Below are 24,531 nucleotides of genomic sequence, written 5' to 3'. Positions count from 1 at the left end.
AGGGGAGGCCCAGGTTTAAATTCTTAATGTGAGCTTCTGAGAAGCTCTGATAATTTTTATCACACCTGTCAATCAGAGAAGAAACAGAAGTTCTTTCTTCCCATGCTGCTTACCCCTTAAGCACAATGTGACCAAGTACAGTCCAGCAGATTTTAGGAATCTGAAGAAGAGACTAGAAAGGTGTGCTGTGTGCACTGAGGTATGTGGAGGCAGGAGGGGGTAGGGACAACAGGAGTCAATTTTCACTTTAACTATTTCCTTCGCCAGTGGTCAAGAAAGGGTATAACCAACTCTAAGTATCTTTCTGGAGACCCAAATCGACTCCTCTCTGCCTGGTATAGTAGTTGTCAAATTATAACACAAATTACATGAATACTCAGCATTGTCTTAAGAGTTTTAAAAAGAAGCAAAATAGGGCCTCCCTGGTGGCGCAAGGGGTTAAGCACCGCACTATGAAGCAATCCGCAGCCTCTGCAGAACTAGTTCGATCCCCAGCCAGCCAGGGGGCAACCCACATGGTGCAGCAGACCTCTCCTGTCTCACCCATTGCTCCCCTTAGCAGTGTATTTCAGTCAGTCTGCCTGTTCTGTTCCCCACTCTGTCTCTGGTGAATCCTCTCACCCCCTTCATCTATGGCCTGTATCCCAGCTCTTGCATGCATAAATAAATCTTTAAAAAAAATAAAATAAATAAAAATAAAAAAATAAAAAGCAAAATAAAAAAGCTATGTACCCCAGAAAAAGTTATGCAAGCCAACCACAGTGGAACTGAGTCAATAATCTTTTAGTTGGTTTAATCCAAGGGCCACATTATGGTGCAGTTCACTTCGCAACCAGTTTTGTTTTTGTTTGTTCATCTGTTTTTTGTAAAACTTTTTACTGAGTTAATATTGGTTTATATCAGTTTCGACTGGTTTTGTTTTATTTACTAATACCTGAAAAAAAGGCTGACTTTATTTTTGTTGTTAGGAATGTCACCCCTGAGAAGACTTACATGCTACTGACTGGTTCTCTGGAATAAATAAGCAACAGAGACAATACGACTGGAAAGGATTTGAAAGATCACTTAGTCCAATCCTCTTATTTCACAAAGAAGATTTGAAATGGAAGCTCGCATTAAGTGGCTGGAGTTGCTAAACTCAGGTATTTGTGATAAACATCGACACAGAGCCCGAGCCTACTGCTCCCCAGTTCAGTGCTCCTTCCAGTGGAGACTCCAAGTCGTTAAGGCTGCGTGAGGCTAAAGTTACTTCTGAGGGGGCAGAAAGAGGAAAGTGGTGGGTAATGAAGAAGGCAACAAGCCTGTGTAAGTCTCCATAAGCACTTGGCCTAAGTTTCTTCCACTCCCATGTTATCACTAACTAGACATCCAGGGCAGACGAAATGTCTGTCCTTCAAAAGGAACTGATCCGAGCCTGGTGAAAACACAGCCCCTCTCACGGCCCCCCTCACCTGCTGGTGGCAGGACTCTGGCTCACACTCCACTAACTCATCTCATGGACATGTCACCGACGAGCCCAGGACTGAATCCACTTAGACCCCTAACTTTGTTGGTCTTTTCTATCTCCAGAGGACTTTCTGGTTCTGTCTTAAGAGATATGGAGACTCACAACTTGGAGTGAAAGGAAAGATATCAGAGCACCAGGAAAACCTTTCTCCTCCTGTCCTACCACTCAAGGCCTCCTCCTTGCCATTCTTCGGGTCCTTTGCACTTGCTAGTCCTTCTAATACCCACCTAGTTCACCCCACCCCCTCCACTCAGGTTTCAGCTCAAATGTCTGCTCCTCAGAAAAGCCTTCGAGATCATCCCATCTGAGTAACACCCCTTGATAGTTTCTCCTTGCCCTTGACTTAGTTTTCTTCCTACTACTACAACTACCTGAAAGGTTGTTGTTTTTCTTTCTTCTGCTTATTATTTACAGATGCCTCCCCCCTCAAAATGATGAGTTCCATGGAGGTGGAAGGCAAGATATTCACTGCTATATGCCCAGCACATGCTTAGTTAGTATATAGCTGGTACTCAACATTTTACTGAATAAATGCATGAATCTCCTCTGCAGTATCAATCCAACAAATCTCTAGATAAACAAATCACTCAATAAAACAAAATGGAATGAAGAATTCTTTGTGCCCCTTGCAAGACAATATGAGTGAAGCAATGTGGATGCTGAACTTTTATTTTAATTGCTGCATCATTCAAATAGCTTGTAGGGGAAGCACATAGAATGTTAGAAAGTGATACTGTTCTCAAAAATCCTGGACCTGCAGTCACTGATAACCGATTTTAAAATAATTTCATTTCCATGAACTGTACATAATATCCATTTCCAGCAAATATGTGTCTCAGTAATACGAAAATGTTTCCAACTTTATCACAGGATTCAGATGATCCAAATGAACAGCCTCTCCCTCTCGGTTCTTAGGTCCCATCTATTCCCTGATGACTTTCAGATTTACATTTCCTAAAGTCTCACTAGATATGCAAAAAGGGAACACACAAAGCTTAAAATGCATTTTCTGCCAAGCTGAATTCACCACCTTCTACCCAAATCCATTTCTTCTTCCCGTATCCCTGGCCTAGAAAATCTGCTATCTGAGCCAGAAATCTGAAATGCTTCTAGAGTCCTCCCTCCCCTCACCACTACTGCCTAGTCACTGATCAGTCTCTTGGTTCCATCTCCTGAGTGCTTCGTCTCCACCCCCAGGTAAGCCTCTGCTTGGCTCCGATTCCCCTGCTCTCGCTCAGCCTTCTCCAACAGTAGCCTTATTGGCTTCCTACACTCCAGTCTCACCCCTCGGCAAGCCACACTCCACTGTGCTGGTGGAATTGTCATTCCCACATAAATATTTTGACCAGGCATTCCTCCTTCTCTATACTTTTTAGTAGCTCCCACAGGACTGGATGAAAACACTGAGCCCCACTGCAAGAACATGTCCCGTCCTGTCTGGCCCCTGGCCCATCATCTAGTCCCTCATCCTCCCGCCCCACTGCCTGACATCTCACCAGAAACAACCCCGAAAGTAACTCAGCTCCCTGGGGCTAAATGCTATGCTACCAGAGCACTCTGCACATACTTCCCCTATAGTAATTACCAGATCATTAGATAATTACTGTCTCCAAGGCTAGCTCCCCACTAAATTACAATTACTGAAGGCCTCATCCTAACACCTGGTGCAGGACTTCAACTATTTGCTGAACAGAATTTCACAAGAGGTTAACAAAGCAACTGAGTCCTACCCCCATGCTACCCTTCCTCCAAGGTGCAACATGTCTCAAAAATACAAAGTTAAGTGAATAAAATAATCTATTCCTATAATGACCTTGCTACTGCAGTTCCAAAGTGCTCAAACTCCCTTTATGACAAGGCAATAATCAGTTCTACACACGAAAAATTCATAAGATAAAGTTTTCCCGGGTATATCCTTACCTGCAGAATGTTAGTAAAAAAGTCATGGTAGAACATGGGCCAGTCCTGACGGCCAATATCAACAATAACTTTGCAGAGTTTGTTCCGGATAAAGTAAGGTAAGGTTTTGTGGTGAGCCAAAAGGAGTTTGGGCAGGCAACTACGGATTTCCATCTTATCCTGAGACGGGACCCCAAGCCACATTTTATTGATCAAATTCTGAAAAGCAAATACACATCTTTTAAGTAAACCATCTATACACAAAAATAACTGTTTTTTCTCTAATGGTTACCTGTAGCACAACAAACAGGAAGCAAAGATTGGGGAATCTGGCAAGAAGAGTAAATAAAGCTGTCCAAATCCTACGATACCACAACCCACTCCCAGGACAACTGGGTAAGTGATCTAATAGATACCAGCGGCTGCACATGCAAAAGCCTTCCTCACACAGGCTCTCGAGTGGCCACCAAAAACCAAACAACTTTAATGTTCAAAGTAAGAGAAAGGACTGGTAAATAAGGGTATAAGTAAATACAAAAATGGTATGTGCAAAATGATCATAATTAGGATTTTTTTAAGGTAGATACAGAAAGATAAAAACTAGATGAGAGTGGATATAAATGAAAATTTTTTGTGGTTGGGATAATGGTATCAGGGGTTTCATCCCTCCTCCCAAATTGTTTTTCTTTAGTTCTCCTTCTCTTTTAAGTGGTAACGATGGAAGAAAAAGTTACCCATTGCCACAAATGACCTACCTACCTAATTCCATCTTACCTTTCTGGGGTGGAAGATGGAAAGGTAGCCCAGAACACCAGATATCTAGGTAAAAGGCAGTGTGTGAGGAGTCCCTGCGCTGAGGGACCACTGCTCCCCAGCCATCTGCCCAGCCAAGCTCGAGTCAAGTGCCAATAAATACCATGACAATACCTTTTAGAACATCAAGTATAAAGTTAACTTACAACTTACCTCAAAAACCGTTAAACTGTACATCATTACATAGTCATTCCTAGTGCTGGAGAGAAAATACAGGCAGAATCTCCAGGCTCCTATTTGCTGGGCAAAGTTATTAAGAAGTTCCTCTGGAAAAGTTAAATAGCAAAGAAAAAAAAAAGGCTATGAAATTACATGAAGTTAATACAAGGCTGAGCTGTTCATTATTTTAAACACACCTTTTTCCATATAATGTAAATGATGTCAAAACCAACTACAAAATCTTGCTGATTCTTCAATAAGAAGGGACAGACCACGGAATATTTTTTTTACTCTGAGGGGACCATGAACTTGTTTCCTCTTGGGTATGAGCTACATAGATATATATCCTCACCACTCACACTGGCCACAAAAAATGATGGCTAGAAAAGATCAAGATTAACCTTATTAAAAAAAACACACACACAAGGAAAAATGGATGAGAATTTAAGATGACTAGATCTCCTCATTTGTGTTGGTTTTATTTCAAAATACCACACAAAAAAATAAGAGCAGCAATCATGGGACTTGCCAGGAGCCACCCTGTCTCCACTGAATCAGTTAGGAACGGCTTTCTTCCTACTCCGACTGCTGGCAGCATCAGCAATAAGAATCTGTCACCATGTTTCTGGACATGCAGCCCCTTAGTCACGTTGACCTGCTGCACTAGACATGAAATGTAACACAAAAAAAGGTGAAAATACAAAGGCAACAACCCTAATTCTAGGAAGTCCTTGGAAAAGCAAGCAGCACCGGAGCCCATTCTAATCACTACTCTAACCACATCTAAAGGCACTGTTCTGTTAGTACCCGACTTAGGCTAAATGCCACAAGGCAGTCTCATTTTGAAAATCCCATAAAAGGAATCTGATGGCTTGTTCTTATAAAAGTAAAAGGTAGGTAAAGAGGTAAAATCATACTGGAGAGAATGAGCTCTAACTGAAGAGCAGATTTTGCCACCAATTCACTAATGGTTTTCCCAAGAAAGCCACTGCTCCTCCTTACAATGCCTCAGCTTCCTCCACTGTTAAAATGATCCGATTGACTGGAGGCTCCCCGCTAACAGCTCTCTCTCTTGAGAGAGCACGAACACCACAACTTTAGTGGAGGGTAGGTGCAGTGAAGCCCCTACAAAGCCCCTCCCCTCCTCCTTTCTCCCACCTAGCCAGGAAAGCCTATAGTTTATCCTAAGACATCAAAAAAGAAGCAAGAAATGACTCCAGCCCACACACTCAAATAAAGCTAGGAAGACTAAGAACAAAGAGAATTGAACTATGACACACCCACTACATAAAACCAAACCCCCGGATTCCCCTTAGCCTGCTATTTAAATTAGACATTTGTAGCATCTGGTTATTTAAAGCTATTTTAAAATCAGATTAGAATATGAACATGTTCAGAAGGTTCCACTACTAACTCATGAATGCTGAAGGTGAGCAAATATTTGCTTTGCAAAGCAAAAATTAAGAAAAAAAAAAAACATTAATCACAAGCTAAAAAGAGGGCTGAGGAGAAATACGTTGGAATACAGTAGACTGATGTAAGAGAAAGACCCTCCTCCTCTTCTGGTTAAAATCATGAGTGGTGTCTGTAAGTGTAAGGCACTTTGGTGGCATGAAACCAGCAAGAGGAATCACTCTCTGGAGGGCGAGTCCAGCTGAAAACCTAGGGAAGCAAGCAGCATGGATCCTCTACGCCAGGGCAGCTTCTGTCCACTACCCTTGCTTACAAACACTCTGTTCTCTACAGTGCACTCCTCAGAAAAGTATGCACAGGGCAGGCCCAAAAGAAACCACCAAGTTTAAAATTAAAGAGATAAGAAATGAGCTTCTGCCAGGAGCTGATGTGATATTCAAAGATACAAGGGAAAATGGGCTACAGCCAAAGGTCTCCTGCGTGACCTGCAAGTCCAAATACCACTCAAGCTTTGGACCAAAGGCAGAAACCAGTCCTAATATTTAACTGGTGAACACAGCCTAGAGAAGGTGAATGGAATGAAGAAATGGGCCTCCAGTGTACTGGGGACACAGGAATACAGCCTCCACAGAGGTGAAAGCAATGAATGAAGGTCAGTTTGGATATCCAAGGGAAAAACCTTTGCGTATGGATAGAGGAAAACAGTTTTTGTTCTCAAGTTCTGGGGTTCAGTGAGAACTTGGTGCAGTCTTTCTGTGAGGCAGGGATCTGGTGTTTGAATGCACTTTCTAGTTTACCACATGCTTTGATGCATGCTGCTCATGTGAATGAATATAAAATTCAAAAGGTGCTGAGGTACCCAGGTGAGCTGAAGTGGTCATATCTACATCTCTCTCTCATTTGAATCCTTTATCAAAACTTGCAGAATGGGACAGATAAGAGTAGAGGTAAGGAAAATAAAACCAGCCCCTAAAGGTTAGCACCAGTTAAAGGCTCTCGAGGTACTAAATTAGATTTGAATTAGATATACACCCCCAAAAACATGTTTACCTTGACACTTGTATGAATTGTTTTATGTTTTGCTTTTTTTTTTTTTTAATTAATAGCCACATGCTTCTTACAAAGTTCAAAATTAAGAACAAAGCAAGGAGAAAGGTTTCCCACACTTGGCCACAGGAGAGGAAATCCATCACCACTGACTGTCACAGGTCCCAAGGACTGGTCCTGGCAGCTAGATTTCCAGACCTCATCAACCACCAAGCATCAGAACCAGAGCAAAAGGAGCAAGAATTAGAAGGGGAACACGCAGGTATGACCAGCCAAGACTACCAACTCCTTCCTCCCCATTGGGGTCTTTTTTGTAATCAGCAGCTCTTTACACTCACCTATCTCACGTTTTCTCTCATTGGTTGTACAGTCATGGAAAAACTCTGTCATCAGACTTTCCAATGCCCTGAGGGAGGCTTCTTCAGATGCCTAATAAAGGAATTTGAAAAAAGATCAATAAACTGTATTTTCAATTCTACTCTTTCTCAGTTCTTTCCAAGTCACACTTAACAGTGATAATACTTTACTCCCTCAAACATTTTGGTCCAATGTTCTTCAAATACACGGTGCAAGCCAGGAAAACTGAAGGGAATTTCCCAGTTGACTCGAAACCCAAAGTTTTAGTACATTTAGTATAAATCCATGCTACTGTGCAATCAATTTTTCAATTATTTATGCTAAGAAGGGAAATAATTCAAACTTTAATTCTGGACGCACACTGAAAGCAAGCAGCCCCTGGCCCTAACAGAACAGGCAGGAGTGAAGAATCAAGAAGAAGGCTAGGTTTCTTGCAGCCCATCTGGCAATATACTTTCTCCCCATCTGAGTAATGAGCCATACTTTGACTTGGAGCAAATGCAGTCAAACTGGTACATGGATTCAGGGTTTTCTCCAGTCTCGATCTCAGCCAACAGAGCAAAGAGCCGAGCTGAGCAGGGACTCAAAATCAGCCGCTCCCAGCCGCAGGCCTACAGAGAGACCCGGCTTAGCAAAGCTGCTCAGGCTGATAATGAGCCATGGGCCAGAGGCTCCCAATTCTCATCTTCTCCCTTCTCCATACAGATTCCCCAAAACCACTTCCTCTTCTCTCGGTGCAGTGGGGAACACCTGTTACAGCAGTAAGTCTGTGTCAACACTCCTTCATACTACCCATCTGCAAAGATGGGGAGCATTCCCAGACCACTCCTGAATCTTCACTTGCATTAACCTACCCAGAGGTAATCAAGAGGCAACAGTAATTCTGATTTCTTGGTAATCTATTAATTCCTTTCTTCCCACCCACTCTCTCCTCTTCCCTTCTCCATATCCTCTCCATTGCCCCCAGAGAGAAAACTGACTACATAAATTACATTTTACAACTGTAAGTGCACATTCAAATATGTCCTGCACCAAAGTATAATATTACCAGAGTCCTAGTTATTGACTTTTGAGAAGACTGTGCAAGTTGGGCCATCTCTGTGCATTAACCGTGATTTGTCAGGACGGGTGCTGTGCAGAACCATGCTTGCACAAGCCCATCTAAATCAACCAGCATGTGGAAGCACACTACACAGGACTCGCAACCACGCTCCAGCAGTGCCAGACACAATACCTCGTCACACTGCAGCCACAGCACCACAGCTGTGCAGTGACACTGACCTCTGACACACTGAGTGAGGAGTCACTGTACAACAGTGATAGCTTTTTTGTTTTTTTTTTAGATCATTTTCTATCAGCAATTTTATATTTATAATAGCTTTCTACTCCTTTTTCAACCAACATGTCAGTTCAGGTGAAAAATATCCTTGGACTGCAAGTTGTTTTAGTGAAAACCACATAACTCAAATACAGAGATAACTGGATGTGGCACTGAAATCAGACCACAACCTCTCCTAACCTGTTTCAAGGTTTTGCAATGATCAAACAGCTTCACTTTTCTCACTGAGGGACTAAGTAAATGCTAAAAATTCAAATTTTTTAAGCAATTTATATAAAAGATTGCTTTGATCTGTTTCATAAATCAAATTGTATACCATTTTGTTTCAAAATGGACTTGCTGTTTCAAAAAGAAAGTTTGTGGGAAGAATTAAAAGGGAAGTTTTACATGGTAAAGTAACTTATTGGCAAAAAATTAAAAAAACATAATTCAAGAGATATTTGTTAAAAAAAAGTCAGGAACTTAGTTCAAATAAATCAGTAGTTCTCCTGGAGCCCAAATGAGTCCCTGAAAACTAAGGCCATGTCTTCAATTTGCTCTACAACTTGTTCTTATGAATCATTTTAGAGAAGATCCTTTAGAAAACCTGAGCTCAACATTCAGTCAACTAATCATGACTTATCTTGTGAATGTGACAACTGCCAGCCTGTATGAAAGGCTGTGCAGCAAGTTCCAAAAGATCCAACTCCATCACCATTCCCATTCTTGTCCACCCCATCCTCCCTGCTCCAACCCAAGAAGTCAACACACCAGCAGAAAGTGGAAAGACAAAAGTACCCACAAGGATCATAAGATCGGTGTTCCCAACAAATGATGGTCACATGAAAAAGGAAATTCCAAAACCTAGCCTGGTGGCATCACCAGGTGTTTCTCAATAAGAACAAATAAATGTACTGTTTGCATTTTCCATCCATTCTATAACTGGAACGCCAGCACCTACCTCCCAGGGTATTAGGAGGATAAAATGAAGTGATCCATGTAAAGCTGTTAAGTAAACTCTAAGGAATTAAGTAATCCATAGTTATGGTTGCTATTATTTTTACTTGGTCTTAGAAAACAGACCAGTGCAAAACAAAAGAAGTGATTGGGCCTACTTTGAAACTGGAGATTCACGCCCTCAGGTTTAAGGGCTTTGTCCCAAACAAATCAAGCCAGGTTTGTTCAAATGGATTTCAAAATGAAACTATATAAGTTTATAGGAGAAGTAAAGAAAGCTGAGCATTTACCAGGGTCATGCAATCAGAACAGAGATGTAAAGATATAAAGGCTATGTTCAAAACCTGCACAAGGTTTGAGAATAATGGAGAAGTCTCCCCATTTGGCCAAGAAGGCCACTGGAACATTTGCCAGCTGTTTCAACCAGGTGGTGAGGCCAGAATCCATACTGCAGTGGGTTAAGGAATTAATGGCAAATAAAGATGTAGTAATATTCCACAGACTACACTCTCAAGTACAAAGGAACAAAGCAAAAACCAAGCTCCATGGTGTAGTAGGGAGAAAAGACTTCAATTCCCAAGGCTACTGTAGCACCGTGCTGAGTAATTTATGAAGAACACTCAGAATTCAGATACACCCAACTGCTTCCCATCTTGTGCTTGGGATTCAAGAACCAGATCTTGATGTACTAAGGAAAGATAAGATTAGCTCAAAACCAAGAGAGCCACATTCACACACACAAAAATACCAGCTGGACTGTAGATCCATGTGTGAAAGGTGAAATAATAAAGATTCTAGAAGACAATATTGACCACCTTCATGACCCTGAGGTAGGGAAAAATTTCTTAACACACAAAAGCACTAAACATAAAGGACAAGCCAGGATGTCCATCAGACGGCACAGTGAAAAGTACAAAAGAAGTGGGAGAAGACATTTCCATTAGAGTTAACTCACAGAAAACTCCTATCATATTATAAAATAACATCTACAACTCAATTAGGAAAAGACAAATGACTCAATTTTTTTTTTTTTTTTGGACAGGAAAATAATTTTAAAGGAGGGTATTCAAAAAGCCTATACATAAAGTACTGAACCTCACTGGAAATGGGGCCATGCAGGAGAAAAACAGCAGGATAGTGCTACTCACCCACCAAAATGGCTATAATTAAAAGGACAGTCAGAGTGTTGCTGAGGCTACTGAGCAACTGGAACATGCATATGCTGTGCTGGTGGGAGGAGAGACAGCTCTGGAAAATCACACAGCTGTTGAACATTTACGTGCTTTATGATCCTGTCTATCCACTGCTCGGTAATAGATCCAATAGATATTTGTATAGCCATACCCCAAAAAAAGGTACACAAATGTTACAGCACCATTATTCATAATATCCAAAAAAAGTTAAAAGAACCCAATGTCCACCACCAGTAGAGCAAATAAACTGTGATTTATTCGTTCATAGAACACTCTAAGAAAACAAGAACAAATGAATATTGCTACATGCGCCATGATGAATCTCACAAACACATGTTGAATGAAAGAAGCCAAAACATAACCTTCATTATTCATTTTGCATTCATTAATTATGTAATTATTATGTAACTAATTAAAAACAAGCAAAACAGATCTATGGTGTTATAGTCAGAAGAATGGCTATTCACAGAGAGGAGGGATATTGGCTTGACAATGTTTTCTTGATCTGTGCTTTAGTGTCATAAGGAGATCACTTTTATTACCACACAGACAATCTTTAAATCAATGTTATTCTTATCTCTAATTTCCAAATTGGTACTTTCAGACACTAAACAGGAACTGTTTATTTGTTAGCACAACTATTGAGAGTAATTTGGAAGTCTGCAGCTACACAACCGATGAAGTCTGAGTGTAAGAATCCTGGGTTTCTGAGAACCATCACATGTTCGTCTTCAGAGCTGCCAGAGTGGCAACACAACTCCCAAGAGTTACCTGGCTTATCTCAGCAGCAAAGTAAAAACTCTGGGCAGGATGAGTTAAACTTGACTCAGAGGCCTCCCTGGTGGCGCAGGCATTAAAGTCTCAGCACTATCAAGCTATCTCTAGCCACTGCAGCATGAGTTCGATCCCCAGCCAGGGAGCTCTTGTCTTGCCCACTGCTCCCCTCAGCAATGTGTTTCAGGAGATCCACCTGTTCTGCTCCCCCCTCTGTCTCTGGTGAATCCTTGCCACCACCACCCCATACCCTGCACCTCTGGCCTACACCCCAGTTCTTTATGCATAAATCTTTAAATTAAAAAAATTGGCTCAGAATATACTCTCAGAGAAGCATGAATACATCTGAAAATAAACCAAAATTTTCTGTTCCATAAAGTGTTAAAATCTGCAACACGGAAGAGCTTCAACTGTGCCTGCCCTGGCTCTAGCTGCACTGTTAGCACACTGCTCATGGGTCAGCAGTTCAGAGACTACACTGCTGACTCACTTATTAAGTCAACCTAGGCCCATAATCACCTAACGAGCTCTAAGGAAAAGGAGGGGAGGGGTCACATCACTGGAAACTCTCTTTGACTCTCCCCCACATCCTCCATGCCCATAACAAATGTCATTGGAACTAATTTTTGTTACACACTACTTAGATTTGTACCTTTTCTTTCACTACTACTTACTTCTACAGAACTCTATCACCTCCTGCCTAGATTACTATAATTTCTTTTCCTTGGTCAATTTTTCCAATTCCAATCCAATCTGTACTTCACCACCAGATAAATACTCCTAAATATAGATTTCCTGCCCCAGTTACTCTAAATCTAGATTTAAGGAGCCTTTAAATCTGGACCGACTAAGAGACTCAGCTACTCATTCAACAAACGAGCTCAGTACTCACTAAGTAACAGGTACTGCATTAAGTCCCCTAAGATGCAAAGATACGTAAAACTGAGCTTGACTTCAAAGAATTGGAGTTGGCCTGTGGGGAGAAGGGAAGAATCTGTGAAGAAAAAAAAGGACATGATGTTTTTACTAAGAGGGAGACAGAAAAAAGGTTGGCAAATGAGCAGCACTGGGCACAGAAAGCCATGGTTACTCATGGCTGCGTACACAAATGTCCACTCCCATCCTTTATTTGCTCTTGGGTTTGCAATCAGGATTCAACCTTCACATTTTTTACTACTTTTACAGTATAGTCTCCCTTCTGTGGGTCTTCTGCTTTTCTCCAGTAATTCGTTTCAGCATTCTGCCCAAGGCACGGCTCCCTGATTACTTCAGGAGGACGCAATTAAAGGACACTGGCTCTGGAGCTGGGTTCCTTGGGTGCGAATTAGACGGTACCTCAACCCTTGGCCTGGTTAATCTGTCAATCTTTTTCCTCTTGAGTACAACTGGGGATTATAAGAGAACCTACACATGGGGTTGTTCTAAGGATTAAATAAAATAATCTATGTGAAGCACATAGTAAACACCATGCCAGGAATAAAATAAGTGCTAAAAGTCATACTGGAACAGTTAGCACTTCTACTTCATAGATATTAGGCCTCTCTCCCGAATTAGAGCATACACTGTCTTCAAGGAGACTCTACAGAGTACATTTATCATCCAGCATGGATTAGTGTTCAAATATTTCATAGACCAAATTCAGGAGGATAAACAGAACAAAAAGACTGCCAGTATCACTTTTAGTTTTCTTCAGAATACTGGTAACTCCTCCAAAATTTAAGATACATATGACTGTTTAAATTTCCCACCGTAGGGTCTCCCCGGTGGCGTAGCAGGTTGAGCACAGTGCTGTGAAGCTGTCCGCAGCCTCTGCAGCACCATTTCGATTCCTGGTCCGCCAGGGAGATTCCCACATAGCGGGGCAGACCTCTCCTGCCTCGTGAACTTCGGTCCTTCTACCTGTTCTGCTCCCTGTTCTGTCTCTGGTAAATTCTCTCACCCTCCTGCGCCTCTGGCCTATACCCCAGTGCTTCTATAAATAAATAAAATCTTTAAAAATAAATAAATTTCCCACTGTAATGGTCCTGATGATAATAAGCTCTGCTAACACTCAATGAAAATATTTTGAAAAATAGGAGACTGCTAATAATTTATCTAAAAAAAAAAAAAAACTACAACTGAAGTTAGATAATATGATGCTTCATCCCTGGGGCAAAAAGACTAGTCTTTTTGTAAAACTGGTATTGGAGGAAAACTTTTATCAAGTTTTATCAAGTTTCTTGCTGTCTGTTCCAGGGGCCACATTTTGCAGTTCCTACAAGGAGGTGAATCATGGGCAGCCAATATTCAGGTTCATGGCTTGATACCAAAGGAAAAAAATCAGAACTAGTGCCCAGCACCCCACTCAATATTCTTGTACATTTCTAGAAGAGTTTTATTACAATTTTATCACTCTACTTGACTATATATAAAGAGGGTTTCTGAGAAAAGTGTTTCTACACTATTTGAGACCAAGTTAAAAAGTATTTAAATGGGGGCCTCGCCTGGTGGCACAGAGGTTGAGCGCTGGGCTGCGAAGCTGCGCACAGCCTCTGCAGCGATGGTTCGATCCCCGGCCGCTGGCGAGGGACCCACATGGAGCAACATACCTCTCCTGCTACGCCCGCTGCTCCCCTCAGCAGTGTATTTCATCAAACTGCCTGTTCTGTTCCCCACTCTGGCTCTGGTGAATTATCTTACCCTCTCGCACTTCTGACTGTACCCAGTGCTTGTATAAATAAATAAATCGTTAAAAAAAAAAAGTATTTAAATGGGGGCTCCCTGGTGGTACGAGGGGTTAAGATGCAACCTATGAAGCTAACTGCAGCCACTGCAGCACAAGTTCAATCCCAGGCCAGGGAGGTACCCACATGGCGCAGCAGACTTCTCCTAACTCGCCCACTGCTCCCTTCAGCAGTGTATTTCAGTCAATCTGCCTGTTCTGTTCCCTACTCTGTCTCTAGCGAATCCTCTCACCCCCCCATACCTCTGGCCTGTACCCCAGTTCTTGCATGCATAAATAAAAAATCTCTTTAAAAAAAAGTATTTAAACATACCTTAGTGTGTTACAACAGATGGCATTAGCAAGGAAATTCTACCTCCTATAAACTTTCTCTGGAAACTAATTGGATTGTCATGGATGTTCTAAGCTCTCAAAAAGAACACTCATTCCTCCCTATAGTCTTCACAGCATAGAAAACAGAGAAGGAAAAAGATCTCTTTGGCATTTAGGCTTGCATGTTTGCAAGTATGCAATGCAACACTAAATTTTACAGTGCAAGAAGGTAATCAATGCCACCTCTATGCAATCCCTCCTTAGTTCAAATGCTAGGAAGCAAATGGAGGAAGCCCGTGTCAGAAGAAAAACATCCAAGACAAATTCTCTCCCCACCTTTCCTGTCACTGCTCCATCTCTCAACCTGCAGACAATGTCCTTTTGAAAAAACACACAAACTAAAACAATCATGATGTAGAAATCTCACTTTATTTCTCCAAAAGCAAACTGATGAAACCAGCTGAACTTCAAAGTGTAGCACTCAGAACCAAAACCCTGGGGCATCCAACACCTCCTTCAAAAGGCCTCATTCAGTTCCCTCAGGCCCCTGATTTCCCTTAGACTGTCCAGTGATAGAGGCAGAGGCCAAGCTAAAGGGAGGAAAGCCCAGAGGCACAGATATACATACACTGAAGTAACTAACCCTGAAAATTAGGTGCAAAAGTTGCAGGAAAGAAATGTCTTCTACTGAAGGAAAGAGAGAGAGAGAGCCACACCACATTTCAGGAAATCAAGGCCAGGGCAGGCACTCTTACCACAGCTATGAACACGGCCCTGGGACTAACCACTGGAGTCACGCTTTTGCTCCTGGTTGACTTGCTGATAGGCTAAATCTGAATATTTGTGCTTTGGGAGTATATTCAGATGTAACTCTGCATAATACCATCATGCATATACTTAATATTTGATGAAAATATATGCTCCAGCTGCATCTATGCATAATTCTAGTCATTAAAAGGCACATTTCTGCTTTAATCTAAAACTACCATAAAGGTGATAGTGGCAAAATACCCCTTCCCTCCGCCCCTGCCCCCACCCCAGTATTTCTTGAGTTTGCACAGAGTGCCCAGTCAGAGTCTGTCTCTTTCATGAACAAAAGCGATCTGTTTACTGCTGAGGACACTGGTGAGAAGCAGGATGAACGCCAGGCATCTGGGCCAGAAAGCCCAGCCAGTGCCCCTGTGTAGTGACAAGGTCGAGGGAGCATACTCTATACCCAAGAGGGCCAATCAGAGAAAACGTTTGTACACAGAGGACAGGATGTTTTATACTGGGGAAATCTATCCATGTACGACAGGCAGCCCAAAAATAAGAGGCACCAAACAGCTACCAGTGAACAGGTACAGTGATGTCAAAAATCTTAAACAACAAATCTAAAGAAGACTAGAAAGTCCTAACAAGCAGATGCTACATCTGATTCTAAACTAGATCCTGTCCTGGAGGGAAAATGTTATAAAGGACAAAAAACTGGACCAACCGACAAACTGGAATACAGATGGTAGAGCTGGTAAAAGTACTGAACCAATGTTAAATTAACTGAAGTTGATAACTGCACTATGGTAGAATATCCCTCATAGGAAGTATACGCAGGTAGCTCACACTCAAAGAGTTCAGGGAAAGGGAGAAAACTGTGTTTACATATATACATGCATGTATATAATAAGAAACACAAATAACAAAGCAAATGTCAGCGACTGTGGAGTCTGGGTAAAGGACTTAAGAGTATTCGTTGTGCCACTCATTCCTTGCACTCTTTCTGGCAGTTGAAAATTATTTCCAAATAAAAAGTTTTTAAACATCCATCTGCTGGATTGGGAAACTCTACCTTGCTTCGCACCACTCCAAGCTAGATGGGCAAAAAGGAAAAAGAGGGCCTCCCCGGTGGCGCAGCGGTTGAGCTCCGGGTTGCGAAGCTGCCTGCAGCCTCTGCAGCACCAGTTCGATCCCCGGCTGCTCCCTGGCCACCAAAGGAGGGTCCCACATGGTGCGCAGACCTCTCCTGCCGCCCGCTGCTCCCCTCAGCAGTGTGCTTCGTCAGTCTGCCTGTTCTGCTCTCTGCTCTGGCTCTGGTGAATTCTCTCACCCTCCCGCGCTTGACTGTACCCAGTGCTTGTATAAATAAATAAATAAATATTTTTAGAAAAAAAAAAAAAGGAAAAAGAAAATAGCGCCCTAGGAAGAAGCCTGCTTTATTCTCAGATCAGGTCTATCTCCACGCACAGTTTTTGAAAAAGGATCTTATATAGTCCAGACATTAAAAAGTTTGCATCTGCTGGTTAGGCAACACCCATAACCCACTAGGAGCTGAAGTACTTACAATATATATACTTATTTATTTATATTCCAATTAGAAGGCTTTAATTAGACAGCCAAAAAAGTAACGATAAAAATAGTTATTCTGCAAGAAAGTGTCTAAAATAAATAAGTTAGCCAAGAATAGGTTTTCTCTTTACAACCCCATCTGTTTCTCTTTCCCAGGTACATATCCCGGGAGCATGAATGTTTATATCTGCACGCCTAGTCAATTAAACTCAAAAGACGATTACTGAGCACATTAATTAGCATATGGCATGCTACCAAGAAATTCTAAAACAAGATTACAGAATCTTAAGACAGAAATAAACAAACCCAGAGAACATCAAGTCCAAGTTTGTTTTACAGAGGAGAAAAATGAAGCTCAAAGAATATCCTGCCCAAAATCAGCCAGTTATTCATCAAGTCAATGGTGGCAGGGTCATCGGAGCCCCTTCCCTGACAAGCTCCGCTACCCCCTAAGAGGCACAGATGGTTGTGTTTCAAGGGCTGAAAGGTTGATGAATGAGCTGGCCTTACCTTGCATCAGATGAAATGAGGTAATGAATGGGTATGAAGTTGATGGACAACTATAAATATGCAAAAGTATAATTAACACTACAGCTCATATGTAAATAATTTCATATCCACCTTTGTAACCACCTATACAGTTCAAGAGCAAGTCTCCTGTAAAACCCACACCACCTTCATCCTGAATTATCTCCAGACAGCTTTCTAAACAGTTAAAAATAACAATTGCTTGATTGTGACAAATAGCTCCAGACTGCATGACTGTTGGGATTTGGGGGGGTGGGGGGGACATCATCACTTTTCTCCAGGTTTTATCCATTTCTATTCAGTGTCAAGAAACGGATCAAAGTGCAGATCTCAAGTGCAGATCAAAGTCTAGGTCCTCTGCATGACTGGCAAAGCTGCAATGCCCACTCCTCCCACCTTGGCCTACAGCTACACACCTGGATCGGATCCTCAGTGGGAGCACTGGCTGTGGTGACGCCGGTTAGTTGTGGATACGTTCATAGTTTGAATTGGCTAGTTCTCGCTGCTCATGCAGAGGGCGCCCTTCAGAGTCCACTCTCTCTGCCTGGGCGCACACTCAGAAGGCTAGAGTTGTCATCCCTGGTTGGAACAGTGTAGGGGAAAAGCTGGTTCTAGCCACAACAAGATGGCAGGACATGGAGGAAGACAAGCTTCTCTGGAAGTTAAGGAGGTGTGAGGGTCTACACACAGGTCAGGAGTGTCCTGATGCAGTGACCTTGTACCTGGAGGACAGAGCCAGTGCAGTTTGGCTTGGCTCTCCCCAGGGCACCCATCACAAATAAATTAGAAGACAAATCACACATGAAAGAAGAAATGAGAGGCTGGAGACAGAGCCCAGAAGAACGTGCTCCAATACTGTTCCCACCTGGGCCCCGGATGACAACTCTAGCCCTCTGAGTGTGCGCCCAGGCAGAGATGAGCGGACACTGAACTGGCGCCCTCTACGGGAACGAGAACAAGCCAGTGTCACGAGAACCAGTGCTCCCACTGAGGTGGACCAGTCTCAGCAAGGCAGGAGGAGAAAACACAAGATTAGAGGCAGCATGGACGTCAAGAGTACAGCCTGTGTAATGCAGGGCAGTTCCTGCAAGCTCTTGAAGCATCCTTGGTATTAAAGTGCAATCTGATGGATACAAAGCACTGGGCTATGTCGGCTAATGCAGCAAGCTTCAGGAATTACCCAAACTCCATGTTTGGCTTTGCTTTCCTAAGGACAAAGCTCCCTAAATGGTCATCAGCATGCCCCTCTCAATAGAGGCAGCACACCTTAACCCTTTAATTCAGGCTCAGTCACATTACCTCAGGCTCTCAAAGCATGATGACCAACTGCCAAACAGCGCTGATGCACCCTACACAATATACACACCAGCAGAGCACTGGTGGGGAACCTCTGATTACGTAGGCAGGAAGCGTGATGGTGCTGCACAAGCAGAGATCTGTGCGCAGTAGGAAGTGACTCTTCCTGGCCCGGGGTTCTGAACACTCCTTCCACCACCATAGATGGCTACTAGCCACAGAGGTAGAAGACAGGCAGGCTCTGGGGAGAGCCACTCTCTCCAGCCGGGGACTCTCGTGTCCTGCACAGCATGACTAGCCAAGGCAATTTTGCTAAGCTCTTATTTACAGTAGCATAGTTGGTAATCAAAACTATGCTTTTTAAAAAGCTGTAATTTTTATAATATGGAAAACTATGTTGTAGTATTAGAACTATATCTGATTTCCTTCCTTCCTCCACCATATCAGTTTCAATGAGTTGGAAAGGCAGAATGGCAACAGGCTCTTGCTTTTTAATTGGAGGTAGGGAGGTGCTCAGAAGAAAGGAAGTGGCTAATGAACTCCTCCAATTACCCAACCCAGCCAGACACCTTGCCTTGCTCACACCCCAGGATAATGAAGGGGTGGCACCACAGCAGGTACCACTGGTCTCCCAGCCCCACACAATAAGCAGCCTGAGAAGGCAGCAAGCATCCCCCCTCCCTTGGTTCTCAACCAGAAGTGCTACAATACGGGGAAGGAGTGGGAAAGGGAGATACAATGCTGCTCTGGGTTCAGCACCCCAGCTATGCTCTTCATGCTGGGTGGTAGCAGAAAGGGGCAGTAATTCCAATTCTGTCTTCCCTAAACCCAATACAGGTGGCTGGGTACTCTCTACCCTGGAACTGTCCGAAAATGCACTGCTGGTGCATTTGAAGGGATGTAGGCTCTGAAGTCAGTTCCAGTTCAGCATCTGATTTCTAACTTCACACTTATATTTACATCATCTTCAGCAAATTACTCTGAGCTTCAAGTTTCCTCACTTGCAAAATGGACTTACAATAGTACTTCCCCTCACTGGGTAGTTAATTATGAGAAGTAAATGACATAATGGATGCAAATCCTCGCACCACAAACGAGCAATACTACTTCACTATGTATTTCATTGGCGAGTCAATAAACTTTAACAAAAAAAGAGGAGGAAACCAAATAAAAATTCCCCGTGTCGAGTAAGTGCTTAAAAATAGCCCTACTGTCTTACTTTCACTTTTATATAGATCACCTACGAGCAGGACAAGCCAAGAATGGAAAACAGTACTACATGTAGTCCAGGCCTCCGCTTGTGGTCTGGACAGCATGGGTTTGGGACCAGATCTACGATTCCAGCAGCAAAAGCTGTTTTGTTCTGATATATATATATTTCCCCCCAAAAGAATCAGAACAAAACAGGCGCAGAACCCTAATATATAAAACTCATTCAGGGACCCTGTTTAATTAACGGGGGCGGGGGAGGGGGGACAAATGCCTATACATGCCCAAATCCAGCTCCTGAACTAGCTCCAAGAACCCAATGGGCCTGCAGACTTCACAGTAAAACACCTCACCTCCGCACTAAAGCCCTCCCAGCATGACGTGTGATTCAAGTTCAACCTAGAAGGTTTTCTTGAAGTGAAAAGTGGCTGCTAAATACCTGGTTTGTAAATTCTCTCTCAAGCATCTTTCAAGGGCAGCCACTCAGGCTCTCTGGCATGGGACCAGCAGGCGATCAAATCCCCATGCCATCTGGCACTGACCTGCCCGAGATTCACTGTCCCCACACTTCCTTATTCCGTCTCCTCACCCATCTGTGCCTCAGTCAGACCCAACTTCTCACTTCCCCTCCACATGATAGTTCCATGTCTACAAACATGCCGGTTCCTCTACTTAGAATGTCCCCCTCTACCTAGGAAACTCCTTTCTATGTGTTAAAACTCCTTGAAAATGTCACCACCTTTGGGGAGCTACTGTAGTCTCCCCTAGCAGAGCCAGTCACTCTTTCTGGGTTTCGGAACAGCACACTGCACACCATGAGCTGCACCTCTGGCTCTCCCACAGGGCTGGCAGGGCCTGAGCCAGGGCCGCCTCACCGGAAGGTTAGCCAGTAACAGCTATCAACATTTTAAATTTTAAATACACCTTCACCCAGCAAGCACACTTCGTGACATTTTTCCTGCTCTGGCGGTCTTCGTTCCCAGCCCCGCTCATACTCTCAAGCCAAAAGCTCATACGTTCCCTGAGATCTTATTGTATTAGATACTGTCAGGAATGAATTTATTAGTTTTGAGGCTAGGCTATTTGCTTATCTGAAAGTTGTCCAAATCACAATGCCATAAAGATCAACAACCGCTAGAAGAAATCCAGTATATTCCCAGCCACAGAAAGTGCTTTCATTTTATTGGCTTTTACTCTCTACCCACCGTGTTTTCCTATTCCTATCTTTGTTCCTACTTTAGGTTCCATTCTCCCTACCACCCCCCATCGTAAACTGGGAATGACCAACTAAATATGCTGAATTCAAGACTACTGGCATAGAGGGTTACCAATTTTCAGACTATAATACAGAGATTCAACTCAAACAATCTAATTCATCTTTCTTCTGTTTTAAAATATACTGAGAGGCTATATATTGTATGATCCCATTTATATGAGATATTCAGAGTAAGCATACCCAGAGAGACAGAAAGCAGATATGTCTGGCCAGGGCAGGGAAGAGCGGTATGGGCAGTGACTGCTTCATGGATCCTGGGTTTGGAGTGAAGCAGGCTCTGGAACTGGCGAGGTGATGCCCATACAACAGGACAAGTGTAATTTAATGTCACTGAGCCGGACACTTTAAAGTGGCAAATTTCATCTATATATCAATATATTTCATCAAAAATGTTTTAAAAGTATCCAACTTAAGAATGTGAAAAAATAAAAATGCTAAGGCACCATTTCTAATATATTAAAATATAAAGGGTACTTAAGTGCATAGTAAATAAGAACAAAATGTCCATTTTTTAACCTACTAATTTTGTAACAATTTTCTTAAGACTATGCCATGCTGACAAGTGTTATTTATCTACAGCTGGTGGGAAGAGTAAACTGGTATAACCTTTCTGGAAAATATCTCGCAGTCTTCATTAAAAATGTTCATGCTAAGTCTAAATCTATCCTGAAATAAAAGATTTTTTTAATCTTCATACCCTTGGGCCCTTCTGGGAATCCAGCCTAAGGCAATTTTCTGAATTACAGAAAAAGCTTTTTGCAACGTTAATCACATATTATTTACAGTGGCAAAATATAAAACAATCTAACTATCCAAGAATCCATGCAATGTAATATTATACAGTCATCATAAATATTTATGAAGTTTTTAATGATTAGAAAACCACTTATACTATAATGTTACGTGTAAAAGGCAGAAAATGTGCCTTTACAGTGTGATCTAAACCATACTTTAAAAGTAATTTAAAAAAAGACTAGAAGAAACAAAAATGACATGACATGAGAAGCTGAATCAGATGGTGGTAATTTCTTGTCTTAACACTTATTAAATATTCTACAAAGTTTAAAATACTTTTTACTATCAGGAAAATGTAACTAAGCAAAATCAAGAGGTGGCAGCGATTCTGTGACAGCAGCAGCACATACTTTAATTGTCTAGCAATGCTAGAACAAAGAAAGTGCAGAAATTGAGCTAAATTACTAGTCACAAATCTTGGAAGAATTGTGTACTGCAGTTGGGAGAAGGGAACTGTTTGTTTTAATAAACCCCTATTTGAGAATAGACAGGAACTCCCTGCACTATTTTTGCAAATCTAAATTATCCCAAAATAAGAGACTTAATTTAAATAAATAAATCCTTGATAGATCACTTAATTTGTCATTCTCTAAAAATAGAATGCAGAATGTAGATGAATAATTTCCTGGAGAATGGTAAAGCATCTTTCCTCATGAATTACATAAAAATCTCTCCCAGAGTAGCTGCAGTCACAGACATCACCTCTGCTACCTAATAGACACCTTGTTCTTCAACACTTTGAAGTTTTCATCTTTATGAAATCACCTGAACACACTGAACTTTTACACTTTCCATGTATATCTGTGACTCCATCTGCCCAAAAAGGCCCTTTGCTTCTTCAACTCAGGTCCCAAATTCTTTGCCTCTTGATTTCCTACCACTGCTTTGAAACCCAACTCACGCACACCTCCTTTGGGAGCCTTCACTGACACAACCCAATTTGGTCAGGCTTTTTTTTTTTTTTTTAAGAACAGCCATCCCTCTCACAAGGTTCTGTTTCTGCACTTATCCCCCACCACATCCAGGGTTAGAAATTTCAGAAGTTACACACTTTTAGAACTTCTCCCCCTTTCCATTCTTACATTTAGTAGATGCAGATCAGATGAATTCCAACTACTCTGCAATTCTTGCAAGTGAGCCCCCAGATTCACAATTCATCCCCAAATAATGCTTTCTCCAGCTCCTGACTTTCCAGTTCAGTAAAGAATTACAAATCACACACATTCAGGTACACAGACTGGCACAAGTATCTCTTCAACTTTCTGTAAATAATCAGCAACATGTACCATGGCCTCGTACTAGGAACTGCTTTCCTTTTTTTCCTAGATCTAGATTACAGTGGCCCCAAGACACCAAATTTTAACATTCTACTCTTTATTTGTAACTTCTACTGTCTTCCCAAGAACTTTAACTTCCTCATAGCTTCTCATTTGCATTACCAGTTCTAGTAGTTGAATTTCTTTGGGGGTTTATCTTCCAAAAGTAAAGACGGCCCCATAAGTGACTTGCTCCAGACAATTGAAGAGGCTACAAGTCATATCTTTTGAAATAACTTATCAAAGGCCTTGAAGGTTACTGATAAAAAATTCAAAAACAAAAGTGTTAAATATCACAGGTTTATTGAATATGCCAATAAAAGCTGTCACCTCAAAGTTCTCTTTCATTTTCAACCGATTCACTACTGAGGTATAAAGGGGAATTCTTTTTTCTCAAAATGTTTTCTTACATCTCTTTGAGGTCTTTCACAAGTCAAGTTTTTTCTCTTCATATGACGCCTCTCTTTAGATCAGTAATTTTTCAGCAACTGGAAGGATAGAGCTGCCCTCAACTGAAATAGAGAAGGTCGTGGGAGAAGACTTAGAGGGAAGCTCAGGAGTTGAAACACAGTACCTTTCACATGTCTTACAAAGTTTGCATGACAAAGTAGGCAGCTGGACATGAGAATTGAAGCTAAGGAGAGAGGTTGAGACTGAGAAGTCACTAGGTCTGAGGTTTAGGGCACTCCAGCTATTCAAAGATCAGTGAGATAAGGAAGAAACAACCAGTGGGGTAAGGACAGTAGAGGGGGTGGAAGTCGCAAAGCCACATCTTAGGTCCCTGCAGAGAAGGAGCAAGGGGATGGAAGATTTTCACACTTTGCTCTTTCAATTTCTGGATTGTTTGACGCTTACTAAGAATGTAGTCTTGTAATTCTTATATAATAACAAAAATCAAAATAAGTAAAAAAAAACCTTATAATTAAAGATAAACTAGTCATTGGAAAGCCTCAAAGAAGTTATGTTTTTTGGTAACTTTGAAATGGGAGGTAAGGTCTTACCTGCAAAAAAGGAAGAAAAAGACAGTCAAGCAGAGGGCACAGCACTGCGCAGATGCAGGAGGAAGAAAGCATTCTCAGTGTTCTGACAATGATAAGTGCTTTGTTGCAGCTAGAGAACAAGACATAACTTGGGAAGTCTTTAAAAGATATTCCAAATCACTTTAAGCATTTAATATATCACCTTCAACCTCACTGGGAGAAATGGAAGTAAATCTATGAACTTCCAGGTCCATGGGTTTGTTGCTATTCTACCATGATGAAAACTTGGTGTCTGAGACGCAACAGAGACGCTCTGCTCTGAATGGCTTGGACCAAGT

General features: G+C 42.0%; 1 protein-coding gene across 2 annotated transcripts in view; it reads right to left on the bottom strand.

Moving 5' to 3' along the window:
* Positions 1–7,261, bottom strand: part of XPO6 (exportin 6) — a gene marked incomplete at both ends in the record, with an annotated part of 65,910 nt that extends 58,649 nt beyond the window's left edge. The window contains 3 exons of one of the 2 annotated variants that reach the window (XM_084250651.1): positions 3,428–3,625; positions 4,373–4,485; positions 7,177–7,261. In XM_084250651.1, coding sequence (XP_084106777.1) covers positions 3,428–3,625; positions 4,373–4,485; positions 7,177–7,228 — 363 coding nt within the window. The remainder of the gene's footprint in view (positions 1–3,427; positions 3,626–4,372; positions 4,486–7,176) is intronic. The other variant, XM_084250650.1, reaches the window with a different exon arrangement.
* Between the last annotated feature and the right edge of the window lie 17,270 nt (positions 7,262–24,531).

This window comes from Talpa europaea (assembly GCF_964194135.1).
Source record: "Talpa europaea genome assembly, chromosome: 12".
Lineage (NCBI taxonomy): Eukaryota > Metazoa > Chordata > Mammalia > Eulipotyphla > Talpidae > Talpa > Talpa europaea.
Note: the sequence above shows the minus strand (reverse complement) of the source record. Positions and strands in the feature narration are given on the sequence as shown.